Source organism: Theobroma cacao, chromosome 1 (genome assembly GCF_000208745.1).
Source record: "Theobroma cacao cultivar B97-61/B2 chromosome 1, Criollo_cocoa_genome_V2, whole genome shotgun sequence".
Taxonomy (NCBI): domain Eukaryota; kingdom Viridiplantae; phylum Streptophyta; class Magnoliopsida; order Malvales; family Malvaceae; genus Theobroma; species Theobroma cacao.
Window position 1 is genome coordinate 7331729 of NC_030850.1, and position 13766 is coordinate 7345494.

Below are 13766 nucleotides of genomic sequence, written 5' to 3' on the forward strand. Positions count from 1 at the left end.
GGGGGGGGGGAAGGCTTTCTTCGTAATAATTAAGGATGTGCCTTAATTATATGTTTAAAAATCAGATGATCTATGGGCCTAAAACTTGACAAATGCATGCTTTGCTTAAGGTTAAATGAAGAGTAAATGATGGCCACAATGATATGATTTTCTGCTTTGTGGTTTAAGATTCCATTCAGTTGTTTCATTTAATTATTTGAGTTCTTCTTATTTGCTTTTTGCTTTCAAACATACTGAAAAGTAAAAGTGAATAATAAAAAATATAATGAGTAAATTGTTAGGATTCCTAATTATTTCACAACAGTATTTGCTTTTATATCTAAACCTATTTTCTACCCTTTGCTTCAAACTAAAAAAATTAAGAGCCAAAAGTAACAATAGTTAGGTATGGTATCTATCTTCTGTAGAAATAATGAATATCTTTGTCATTTATTTATTTTTATTGAAAAGTCATTTTTTTTCAATTTTTGTTATTATTTTTGACAAATGACGGATAATTGAATAGATTTTGTTTCAAATATGCTAGTAAACTCATATATAAAATTTTATATTTTGATATAGAGAAGAAAGAAAAAGATTTTTACGGGTCATATTCTTATTAAAATACAAAATTAGTGAAAGAAAATCTTGACTGTCAGTAGTGAACATAATAGTTGCCATAGACATAAAAGGAACCATTTACAACATCAAAAATTTCCGATTGACTCTGTTCAATTTTGTTATTTGATATATAAATTCTGGGTTCGACTCCACCCTAATAAAAGAAATAAATTTCAGGTGTAATTTGTTATGCAGTTTGACAATTTCCAATGCATAGCATTGTCTCAAGTAAACAAGACCGGGTCAAGAGGGTGGTCAGAGAATAAAGTCATCGTCAGTGGACGCCCCCATTTTTGCTTACATTCTTGGACCTCAGTCTGTCGAAACAGATCGATAATTTACCTGGTAAATTGTAGACTACCCTGTTGAAAAAGAAATCTTTAAAGTATTTACATGTTTCTTTCGAAATCTTATATAAATTATCAATACTACTAAGTCAATAAAAATAACTAAGGCGATCGAGCAATCATTGTATAAGATTTTGTATGATGCTTACGTAAAATAATAATCCCTTAACCAAGTCAAATTTTGCTCTAACCATTTTACTACTTGACAAAACTATAGGTTTAAATAATATAAAGTCTTGGAATTACATCAATTTATGCGATTGAATCTTTATGTTTTTATTATATTTAAAAAAATTTTATTCATATGAATATCAACACGTGACATTAAATTGATAAATGTAATTTTGACTAATAGCATTTAGTTAACAATTAATAATAAAAGAGTTTATTTAATGTAAAATAAAATACTGAAAATTTATTGAACGTAATAAGAGTAAAGGGGTTACATTAAAATTTTTTTATAATTCATGGACTTATTTGTATGAACTCATTTTTGCTATCTATATATATAAAAGAGATAAAAAAAAAAAAGAAGGAAGGGCAAAACAAAGTCAAAGGCCAAAGCACTAATGGGTGTGAAAAGATGGGATTTAAGGCATCACAAAGTCAAAACACATGCTCAACGTTAAAAGCAATGGCCGCCATGATGTACTATAAGAATATATATTAACTATTAAGTGCTCAATTAGAATTAGGGTGTGGGAGGAGGCACAGCCATTAGTTAAGTAAGATAACCAAATAAAGCTTGTTTTAATATATAACTATAATTTATGTGATAAAGGGTTTAGGGTGAAATGTCGCAAACTTTAATGACGTCGTTGCATATGAGAATTAGTACTAACATAATTAGCTGTTCGCCGCCCTTAATTACTTTTAGGATAATTATCAATAAAACCTATTCTTCCTCATGTGGTCCATTCTACTCAATATGCTTCTTTGGCATTCAATTTAACGTTCCGATTTATTTGGTTGAAAATGACTATTTTAGACACTATTTAATTCATCTTTTTATTTTAAAAAAATACAAATAAAATCTTATATCATATTATACACAAATTTTTTTAGATGATAAAATGTAAAATTTTATTTTGTAATTGGGGTCGCATTTTAATTATTTATCTAATTTAAATTAATTAAAATATTGATTTTTATTTTTTTTATTTTATAATCACTGTAATGAAGCATTATTTCTTAAAATTATGTATAAATTTCATAGTTAATTCTTAGTGAAAAATGAATTGGGAGATTTTTTTCCTTTTTTGATTTTAATAAATATAGTATAAATAATTAAAACGTACCCAATATATTAAAATATTTAGTAATCAGTAAAGGCGGTGTATGATGAGGAAATTGGTGTAACAAGTGGAGACGTGTCGTCCGATCCCAGCCGACCTCCTTTATGTACCCTTCCTAGCCTAGCCAAGTAGCCATCGTGAGCTACAAGCTGCTGCCTGATGACATGGAACATTTATCGAAGCCTTGAAGCAAGGGCCTGATCGGTCCAACCTATCCTTCCGCTTTGGAAACAATACGAGAGAATCACATTACACCTCAGTCCTAATAACCTAGCGAAATATCTAATCGTGGTATCTGAATTAAAATAAAATAATATTAACATAATTATAATAATTATATAAATTATAAATTAAATCAGTTTAAATTAGTCATATTACAATTTTATTTTTTAGATCGTTAAGTTAAGAATCTTATATATATATATCGTTAATGTCTTTGTAGAAAGACATATTACTTAAATTGTGGATTAATGTTATTTATCATGACAATTTATTTGTTATGTTATCTTGTCACATCATTAATGTATTAAATTCTTACAACATGTTTTATTATGTCATTTGTTAATCAATTACATGTTTTATCACATCATTTATCTATCACATATTTGTTTTATCAAATCATCTTATCATGTTAATTTATCACGTCACCTAGATATACCTACACCTTCGTGAAGTCCTGTTTTTGCTAAGTTTGATTTTTTGGTTTAGACTTTGATACCTATTTCTTCTAATTTTGATCGTAAGACATAGAGAGTTGAATTTTTTAGGCTAATTACAATGTGGATCCAAAGTATGAGAAGTTTTCTAGTTAGGCGTAGACGTTGACACATTGTCACAAGGGACATTGTTCAACCTTCACGTGGGGTAAATGAGGCTGTTGCCAAGTTTGCAAAACACCTTGAAGATAGAGATAACAAAAATCATCATATCATTTATTAGTTTTATAACACATCTATTCACAACATTCATTTTCAATATGCTAATTTTGAGACAACAAAGGAGATTTAGTCATTTAATATCTTCTAATGTGACCAGGTATAAAACTTATAGGCTTACTCATTATTATCAATTGTGAACCACTATTCACAATCTAAAACAAGAACTTGACCAATCAAGAAATAATTTTTGAATCTAAGTTCAACCTTTTTAAGAACAACTTATTCAAGCTAAAATTCATAAAAATCATGTTCAAAACTCAGTATTCTCATATTATTAAAATCCTTCGAATTGATAATAAAATGAAATATCAAGATTTTCACTTCTTCAGTTACTTGGTCAGAATGGTACTATGGTTCACCTTTTTGTTACTTTCCATCTAAATTCTTTTAATTTGAAACTATTGAAAAATTACACTTTTAGGAAATAAGGATTATAAATTCTTTTATTTCCATCTATCCAAACAAAATATTAGACTAAGTCACTCACCTATTATCATAACCTTTTTTAAATTTTCTTTACACACCCAAAAAAAAAAAATAATAAAAAGATGAGCTATTTGCTTTGTTGACTTGGATTGAAATTGATTGTAGTGGAAGAAATTGTCAAACCCCATCCGTACGGGTATCAACTTCACATTGTGAAATGGACAATGGCCAACTTGTGCAATTTGTACGGTGAAAAATATAATCTATGAATATTAGTAGCAAAACTTTTTTGTACAAAGCCAAAGATTAAAGACTTTTATAACAATCGTTTTTTTGGGCATGAAGTCTTATTCAAACAAGTCTTTAAATTAAGTACCACTTTACATGATAAAACTATATATTAATCTTTGTCAACATTTTAGGTAGTGCTGTTGATATAAATTCAACCTCATCTATTAATTTATAAGTTTCCAAACTACATTTTTATAATCATATTTCCTCGTAAATTTCAAGAATTTCGTCTAAATTTTATATACTTTTTATAATGATCAAATACTTATTTGAAGATATAACATTTATCAAATTATTCATTTCATGTTTAAATCTACTATTTAATTTAAACAAGGATGCCAATTAAAGAAAAATAGGTACTGTCTCAATATAATCAAATCCCACCTTTATGTAAAATTTTTTTAATTTTGTGTTGAATATTCTCACATTATGCTTTGGTCAGTCTATTTAATTTTATTTTTCTCTCTCTCCTTTTTTATTTCATTTATGTCAAAATTGTTTGATTATCATAATAATAGTAATATTTAATTTTATAGGTATTCTTAAAAGAAAAAATACATTCTCATTATTTATCCCCTCTTAGGGAACACAAAATCCTCTCTCTATAAACTGCAGTGTAACATATCCATCATCCTCAAGTGCTTGTAATTACAGTTAAAAGGTTAAATTTGCTTAAATAGAAAGATAGATGAATTACAATGTTAATTACAGGCAATTTACAAACATTAGAGGACAAACAAAATATCTGGCTGCCGGCAGTACAGAAATAAAACCTTGTAGTTTACACATTCATCTTATTAATTAGAAATAAATTAAGAGGAACAAAACAAGAGAGAAAACGAGCACAATGAAACCTGAGACAAACTCAAAAGGTCCACTTGGGAGATCAGTAGGGAAGGGAGAATCAATAAATATGTAACAACTTGCTTTCTATTGTTTTAATTAGAGATGCATCATAATTAGAAGAAGCAGGCTGCTCATAATTCCCATCCAGCACAATGGCTTTTTGAGTTGGGGTTTTTGTTGGTCTCTGATCTGCCATTTTTAGTTTTTTATTATCTTCTTTTGTTTCTTGTTTGCAAGTTAGTGGTAATAAAGAATGCCCGACCATCACTGCCATCGACTTTTTGTAAGAGCCCAGCAGATGCAAGTTGCTAAGCTGTATACTTGTATTAATTTGCCCATTTGTCCTATATGATTGCTACGCTACCCAATGTTGCAAACAGATAAAAAAAAAAAAAAGGAGGAAAATTGAGAATTCATGGGATAATTTGATACACGAGACTTCTCAAGATCATTTCTTACAAAGGCTTAATTGATAGAAGAATTAGATAAAATTTCAATTGCTAAATCATTAAATAAATATGCCCTAAATAAAGATGTATCGATCCTCTTCTTTGTTTGTCTAAAGATTAGAATCTAAATCCCATGTTTAAATTGGTTAAATTATTTTCTTTTTAATTTCACATGAACTTAAAAATAAAATCACTAATTCATGCTTAATGTGCAACATGTGAATTTGTATTTGTCTTTATATAAAATCAAGGAGAAGCCAAGCCAATAAATAACCGCTTTTGGACCTTGGTAAAGCCGGCTTGATTTTTTGTCCCCCGAGCATATCCCGTAACGCTCGTATGAAGATAAGGTCGGTTTGTTTATTTATTGAGCTTGTAAGTGAAGGGATATGATTTCAAGTACCACCTTTATAGTGACATATTTTATATTATATACTAAAAGTAATATATTTTAAAAACTTACATAAATTTTTATTTTTAATTAAATTTTTTATATTTTATTTTGAAGTAAAATAAGATATTATAACTAATTATTGATTAATTATAATTAATTAAAATATCACTTGTTATTTTTATATAATGTAACACTAACATGACAATAATATAAAAATGAAATGTCACATGATCATGTTATTATATCACATCATCAGATACTATAATATATCAACATCTCTTATTAGCACAATGTGATAAAAAATAACAATTGATATTTTAATTAATAATAATTAATCAATAAATAATCTTAAAAGCTTAGTTAATTTAAAATATAAGTATTAGAATATAATTAAATGTAATAAATAAATAAAAATTTATTTAAATTTGTTTGAATAATTTTAAATTTTTTTTAATATTATGTCTAAATAAAAGAGTAATTTTCAATATGTTGGCTTTATTTTAATGATTGTAACTACTATTTAAATTTTCCTATTAAAAAAAATTAAATAATGGTTCGACGATTATTATTTCCCTTTAAAGATAAGACTCAATGTTCAATCCCGTGTGCCTCCTGGAACTCTGATTCTACCAAATGAAAAAGAAAAGATGCCTCGATAATATCAGAAATAAAAAAATAAAAAAATTCTTTGAAGATTATATGATACTTTTGGATAATGATCAAAATTTTGTCTTCTTGTATATAAAACGCAGAGACCAGGCATGCATTATGCAATTATTAGTATTAATTTTTTTTTAACTTGAAGAATAATTATGTTGCCCACGAAATTGAAGTTATTAAGCACAGAAGAGAATCCTCCTTAAATATTTCAAAAGAAACAAACAACCCCATTTGTTGCAATCCATCTTAAACCAATATTTATTAAATTTAATTTAGATTAAACCTCATCCTTCATTGATTAAAATAAAAAAGAAAATGTTTTTCCTTCTTTCTATACTTCATTTGACACTTATGTGACAATCCTTTAATATCGTAATAGAATTTAAAAACTTTACTGAAAATAATAATATTGAATTATTTATGTACTATTTGAAAAGGAAATACAGCGAACTTTTACCTATCATGTCAAGTGAAAAGAAAATGATGCCTAAAATGACAACAATCAGGAAACAAAATTGTGAGATGTGACTTTAGCGCAGGCGTATAGATGACGTGGCAAAGGGAGGCGGCGAAGGTGTACACTAAGGAACTGCCGTTAACTCCACACGATCATTACTCTAAGAACATAAAACCAAAAGAAAGGGCAACCAACAGAATAAACAAATAAAAAATGATAAAAAAATATTATCATGAATACCAAATCCAAATCAAGGTACCAAACCACACGCTTCGTGAAGCTGGAGAGGTAGCAATTAGGTGTGTTACGATCAGATTATGTTCGAGTCGAATTTTGATCATTTTAAATTTTCAATTATATTTAAAATTTAAGTAATTAATGTTAATGAGAATTATTACAATTTAAATTCACATTATTTCGATTCCAATTTGTTGAATTTAAATTCATTTCACCATCTCCGTTGTAAGCCTCTCCTTTTATTTATTTTTTCCCTCTTTATTATATCCAAACTTTTATGGTTTATATAGTTACGTGTGTAGTCCGTTTTAAGATTGTACTCCATTTTGTCTAATTATTAGTGGCAAAAAGGGGAAAAGCACAATAACCCATGTAGATTCCCTCCTTTTTTTTGACAACCAAGCTGCTGCTACATGCACGTTGTCAATCTGATTTATCTTTCATCTCTATCTGCCTTTTTCAACAGTGAATCAGATTATTGATTAAGGTACCACTATTATTCTAGACTTGTCCATAGGTGTCGGATCCACTTTTATCTCTTCGTTCTTTTTAAGGTCTCGCTTCGGTTTCGATTAATTAAAGATTAAACAAAAAGTATTATTTATTAGTATAATAAGTCAGTTCATGTTTAGTAATTTATTTAATTCTCTTTTTATCATGTAATAAGTTTGTTTGTTTGTTTTTTTTTGGGGGTAAAAATATGAATGGATGCCTCACTATTTTCAGTCCCTCATCATTAGTAGCTGAGCTAAGCATATACGTTAGAACTTAAAAACGAGTGATGGTTACTTGGCTTGGATCAGAGACGAAAGAGACAGAGAATAGCAAGTTACCACGCGTATGAGCATTTATTAACTTTATTTTTGTTTTTTGTTTTCTAAAAAAGGTTAAAACATAAAAAGAAGCCACGTCATCCCCACCCTACCCTACCCTCCCCCTTTTATCCAACCACCTCCGGCCGTCCCCCAAATCCCCCACCCCCACTCCGCCCCTTCCTTAGCTGTTCCTTACTGTAGCCATGGCCCACTCATAAACAAATATAATAAAACAATTTTCTTTCTCTTTCTCTCTTAAGTCGTTCTCTGCATTTCCTATCGGTTTCCTCTTCGCCATATAAAATCTCAACGTCTTTCCCAAATCAAAACTTTTCTTCTCTGCATTTCGTACAAGAGTCTCTCTTCTTCTTCTTCTTCATCTTCAATCTGGTAGAGGAAAAAAATTATATTTAAAGAAAATGCCTGCTTGGTGGGGTAAAAAGTCAAGTAAGAATAAAGAAGAGAGTCCTCAAAATCAAAGCCCATGTGGCACTACCGTCGGATTAATCAAGTCTTCACCTAATAAAACCGATGCTGCTGCTATGGTGGCGGTGGCCGTGGCCGGCAGCCGCGGTGGTGGTAAAAAGAAAGAAGCAGCAGCAGCAGCAGCCGCCGCCGACAAGGACAACAACAGCAACCGCCCAAAGAGCTTCGATGACGGAGGAGGGCTTCTTTTAAGCGCCCGTAATTCGCCACGAGGCAGCAAGGATTTTGTCGCTGTTGGTCGTGGGTCATCTGGGTTTTCGGGTTTCGATTCGGATTCAGGGGAGAAAAGGGGGATTCCTTTGCCTAGACCATCTGTTTCGTCGATGCAAAGTGATCATGGAGTCGGGTTGGGATCTGGGTCGGCTTCAGTTTCTAGTGTTAGTTCTAGTGGCTCTTATGAAGATAATCAGACTGCAAATGATCCGGTTCAATTCCAGGCCTGCAGGTTTTTTTAAATCTTCATTGAAGTTACTTTTAAAATTTTTGGATTCTGAAGATTGAAAGTTTTTTTTTTCTAATTTAATGGGAGCAGTTATTGATTAATTATTAAAAAAAATACTTTTTCTTTTCTCTCTTTTTTTGGGTGTCAGAGTCTGATTGCTTTTTTTTTTTTGGTGGTTTTTCAGAATATCCATATGGGTCTGCCATCTGTTAATTTTTTTCAGCTTTTGGAACTAAAATGCTCTCTCTTAATTTTTGTGTTGTCAGAGTTTTGTTTAGTTTGGGTTTGGGGGGTTTTCCTCTTTTCAGGAGAATACGAGATTTGGATTTTCTCAACTTATGCGGCTCAAACTTTTTTAATTTTCATAAATTTTCTCGCTGAATTTTAGGACTATTAAAACATTGTTTCCCCAAAGGCCAACTTTCTTACGATTAAGATTAATTTCTTTAAATTAATCACTAATGCTTTTGCGAATTGAAAATAATTCTTGATTGACAGTGTTGGATGCTTGCATCTATAAATAACAGAGCATATGTTCGTAATAAGCCTGAAGTTCTAATTTGTCATATGTTATTCAGTTCTTCACACACACAATTAAGCATTTCTATAATGGTTTTCAGAGAGCTGACATCAATTGAAATTTCAGGCCATATATTGATCCCAGAAGCCAAGGTGAAATTAGAATGAACATGGGGTCGAGAAGCCCCGGTCCAGGGTCGAGAGGGGCAACCAGCCCAACATCACCTCTTCATCATCGATTGTCTGGAGTGAGTCTCGAGTCTCCTACAGGGAGAAAGGAAGATGGGAAGTCCCAGTGTCATAAGTTGCCTCTTCCACCAGGTTCTCCTACTAGTCCTTCTTCTGTCTTGCCTAGCACAAGAACTTATGGAGTGAGTGAAAATACGCCTTGTACTCTGTCGAAATGGCGAAAAGGGAGACTCTTAGGGAGGGGAACCTTTGGACATGTTTACCTTGGATTTAATAGGTAGGACTTGCTCTCTGTGTAGGTTAATTATCACAAACTGTAAGAGTCATTAATGCTTAAAGAGTTTAATCTATCAGTAACAGATAATAGCTGTTGTCATGCATTCATGGTAACTAATCTGCTAATATGTGACATGAGAAAAATGTTTAACAAGCATCATGATGCCCTCAGATTTTCTAAATAATTAGCAGAGACTTGGTTACCGGTTTTCTCCATTATGCTTCTCTAAGTATTGTGTATCCATGTTTAACAGTGAAAGTGGGCAGATGTGTGCAATAAAAGAAGTTAAGGTCGTTTCTGATGATCAGACATCAAAAGAATGCCTCAAGCAACTGAACCAGGTAATAATTTTGACTAAATCTCTCTGAGTACATCATTATACATTATCTCTGTTGGATCTACTCTCTGGTATCCTTTAACAAGTTGATATTGAAACCCTTACCAGTTGTTACATTTGATTGCCTGGTTTTGTAACCATTCTTGATATCAACAGGAGATAAATTTGCTGAGTCAGCTTTCACATCCAAACATTGTTCGATACTATGGAAGTGAACTGGTATGGTTTTATATTCTACTCTTGAGGATATGACATGCACATGATTCTGATCATTGGAATCCTCCTCCTGACACCAGTTAGTTGGCCCATGCTTTATATAAATCCAATTGCCATTTTTCCAGGGTGAAGAGACACTCTCGGTTTACTTGGAATATGTCTCTGGTGGTTCAATCCACAAATTACTTCAAGAATATGGTGCCTTTAAGGAACCTGTTATTCAAAACTATACAAGACAACTTCTTTCTGGGCTTGCTTACTTACATGGAAGAAATACAGTGCACAGGTAATTGTTTGTAGTTCTTGTTATGGACACTTGGTCATCTTTTGTGTGGAAATTCAGCTTCATTTGTGTCTTATGTTTTAAAGCTGTGGGTTTTGCGTTGCAGGGACATAAAAGGGGCAAACATATTAGCAGATCCTAATGGTGAAATCAAGTTGGCAGACTTTGGCATGGCAAAACACGTATGTTATCTTATCTCATCTTGGGGATGATGGGCCTCATTCGTATACTGAAGCTTCAATATATTTCAAAAATAGTTGTGGCTAAGAAAAATAAGTGTCTAGAAAATGATATTGATATGATGCCGAATTTGATTGTCATGAAACCAGAGGTTAGAAAGAATGCTTTTGTTCTAACAGTTTGTGGGGATCTATAATCTTTTCTCCCTACTTTTGGTCCTTTTTTTCCCCTGTTAATGATCAAGACAGGCCACTGATTTTCTTTCTTTCTGATCCAGATAACAGCTTGTAGTACAATGCTTTCGTTCAAGGGAAGTCCTTATTGGATGGCACCTGAGGTATTACTTTTCCTCTCTCTCTCTCTCAACTACATGAACACAGAATCACTCCCTTTTTCTCCACACTAGAAACATTTTAACTGCTATTTTGGGTGCTAATTGTTTTTTCCATTCAGCATCTTCAGTTCTTCAAGGTATGGCTCGCTTATGTGTGTATTTTTCTGATCTCAGGTTGTCATGAATACAAATGGCTACAACCTTGCTGTGGATATCTGGAGCTTGGGTTGTACTATACTTGAAATGGCAACTTCAAAACCACCATGGAGTCAGTATGAAGGGGTGCGGCATATGAATTCCAAACATCTTATAGATTAATGTCTTGCTTCTGGCTAGCTCTAAACTGTTTAGGATTAAACCTTACTATTTTTCTGGATTCAACAGGTGGCTGCAATATTTAAAATCGGAAACAGCAAAGATGTTCCTGATATTCCTGATCACCTTTCTAATGAAGCAAAAAATTTCATAAGGCTTTGCTTGCAACGAGAACCATCAGCACGTCCTACAGCCTTGCAACTTCTAGATCACCCTTTCATTCGGGACCAAGCAACCACAAGAGTTGCTAACATCAGCATAACCAAGGATGCATTTCCTTACACTTTTGATGGAAGCCGCACTCCGGTATATATTCTTATGATGCTTGTTTCCCTTTCTCTTTTCTGATGGTTTTAATTACACTGTTTGCACAGACTATTATATATATATAATGAATACCTAACTAGCCCATCCTGAACTGATTGAATTAGGAAACGCTTATTGGAATAACTTCAGCTACTTGGTTTTAATACATAAATGTCATAGCCTTTGATTATATGTAATGTTGTCTGGAAAAAGGGATACTGCACAAACATAACTCTACTGTATATCATACCAGTCTAGATTCAGGTGAACTGAGAGTGCCTACAAGATAACCTTACATATTGGAATCTATAACTGAATGAAAGTTATGGATCCAATTATTACTCTTGTTGAATAGAAATCTGCTGGTTTCATGTGTCTGTTTTGGGTACATGAACAATCATTTGATCCAGAATTCCATATTGGTGTGTATATAAATGTTACTTCATGCTAGAATGATACACATAGGTTGGCAACTATAAATGCTAAACTGTAACAGTATGTTTGGATATCATGACATCTACCATGGTTTTTATGAAGTTTGCTTATCAGTAACCAAAGCTGAATTTAAGCTAATCTCTTTTGTCATGTGAACTTTCTGAGCAGCCCATACTAGAGCTGCAGTCAAACAGGAATAATATCCTCTCATTTGATGGAGATTATGGGACAAGGGGAGTGTCTGCAACATCAAGAGCTTTGAGGAGTCCAAGGTACTAACAATATTGTCTTACATTTCTGCACTCAATATATATGCATGAAGTTGTAAATTAACTTGCCTATCATGTATTCATGTGCAGAGATAATGCAAGAACAATCACATCTTTGCCTGTGTCTCCTTCTTCAAGCCCATTAAGATATGCTCCAGCACACAAGAGTTGTTTTTATTCTCCTCCTCATCCAGCTTATCAGTTTGTAGGACAGAGTGGTTACAACTTTGGTGACTTCTCTGGGAGTGCATTGAGAACAAGTCCAAGATACACTCATGATCCTTGGCTTGAATCTTCACAACTAAAAGTCCAAACGCCAGGCACCTCGCCAAGAACGAGACCTATTTGAGATCTTGTAAATAGCAACAGGATAAATATCTTTTTCCCCTATATCCAAAATGCCAATGAAATGAAGGGCAATCTCAATTTTCCTAGCCGACTAGAACAAAGTGATTTGTATTTTTTAATTGAAGGCTACTTGAAGTGGGAATATTCGGGACAAGGGGACTTTTGTTGGTCGGGAAAGATGGAGATGCTAGGGCACTTGATCTTTGTAACAATCTCTTGTTGATTGTTGTATATTGGAAAGGTGGTCACTGCGTTTGTAACATTGACGCTGTTGTATAGTATTCATCACGTGCGTAATACCATCACTTGTCATCAACTGAACAGATTGAACAGGTCCTGTAATACCATCGCATTTTTACCTACAGATTCAGAAGGTCGTGTTTCATGCTCTTAAATATGTTTTCATTGAAAACTATCAGATTGCCTATCAAATCGGTCATGTCTGCAAATATCACACTGCGGGCCGTACATGGCACTCCTCGTTTGTTAGTGGGGATTGCGTTTGGCCAAAGCCATTGAATCAGGGTTATGAACGTGGTCAGGTTCCAGGATAACCCCAACGTGACAAAATTTGCAAAGCAGCCGATGAGAAAGGCGGCTCCATAACTAGCATGCTTGTGGTATTGGCAAGTTGCTTAACTCATGCTATGGCCTTCGCTTTCGGTGGCATTTGGGACAAGATGCGGAATTAAATACCTGTGGCAGATTGCGCTGGAACCTTTTATCTATTAAAGTAAACTTTGACAACGGGTGTGTGAAGGGTGCAGCCCCTACCCCTAGGGTAGGCCACCACACTTTGAGTTGTGACGGGAATCATCCTTGTAAAAGTCAAAAGCTTTTTTCTTTTGAGATTTAAGAAAAGAATTTGAATCCTGCTTTTAAACAAGATATTATGTACCATCCAAAATCGAAAGTATTAAACATTGTCATATTAGAACTCTCCCATTCAATTACTGTGTTTATTTTTGCTCCATGGTTGAGATTCCAATTCAACATCTTTAGGATGGGATTGCTTTGAACAATATAATTTGGACAAATTTGTCTTTGACTTAATTAAGTATTTAACAAAATTATA

At 32.7% G+C, this 13766-nt stretch overlaps 1 protein-coding gene across 1 annotated transcript; it reads left to right on the forward strand.

Moving 5' to 3' along the window:
• LOC18611858 (mitogen-activated protein kinase kinase kinase YODA) lies at positions 7915-13055 on the forward strand. Its single transcript, XM_007048325.2, has 11 exons — positions 7915-8686; positions 9330-9668; positions 9922-10009; positions 10162-10224; positions 10347-10507; positions 10611-10686; positions 10962-11021; positions 11193-11300; positions 11403-11639; positions 12243-12346; positions 12434-13055. The coding sequence occupies exons 1-11, from the start codon at positions 8175-8177 to the stop codon at positions 12690-12692; spliced, it is 2007 nt and encodes a 668-aa protein (XP_007048387.2). The 5' UTR covers positions 7915-8174; the 3' UTR covers positions 12693-13055.

Bases quoted from the DNA above. Each gene is read 5' to 3' on its own strand.
- LOC18611858 (XM_007048325.2), top strand. From the start codon at position 8,175: ATGCCTGCTTGGTGGGGTAAAAAGTCAAGTAAGAATAAAGAAGAGAGT. The intron at 9,669-9,921 runs GTAGGACTTGCT...CATGTTTAACAG, and splicing joins GTTTACCTTGGATTTAATAG to TGAAAGTGGGCAGATGTGTG. The intron at 10,687-10,961 runs GTATGTTATCTT...TTTCTGATCCAG, and splicing joins ACTTTGGCATGGCAAAACAC to ATAACAGCTTGTAGTACAAT.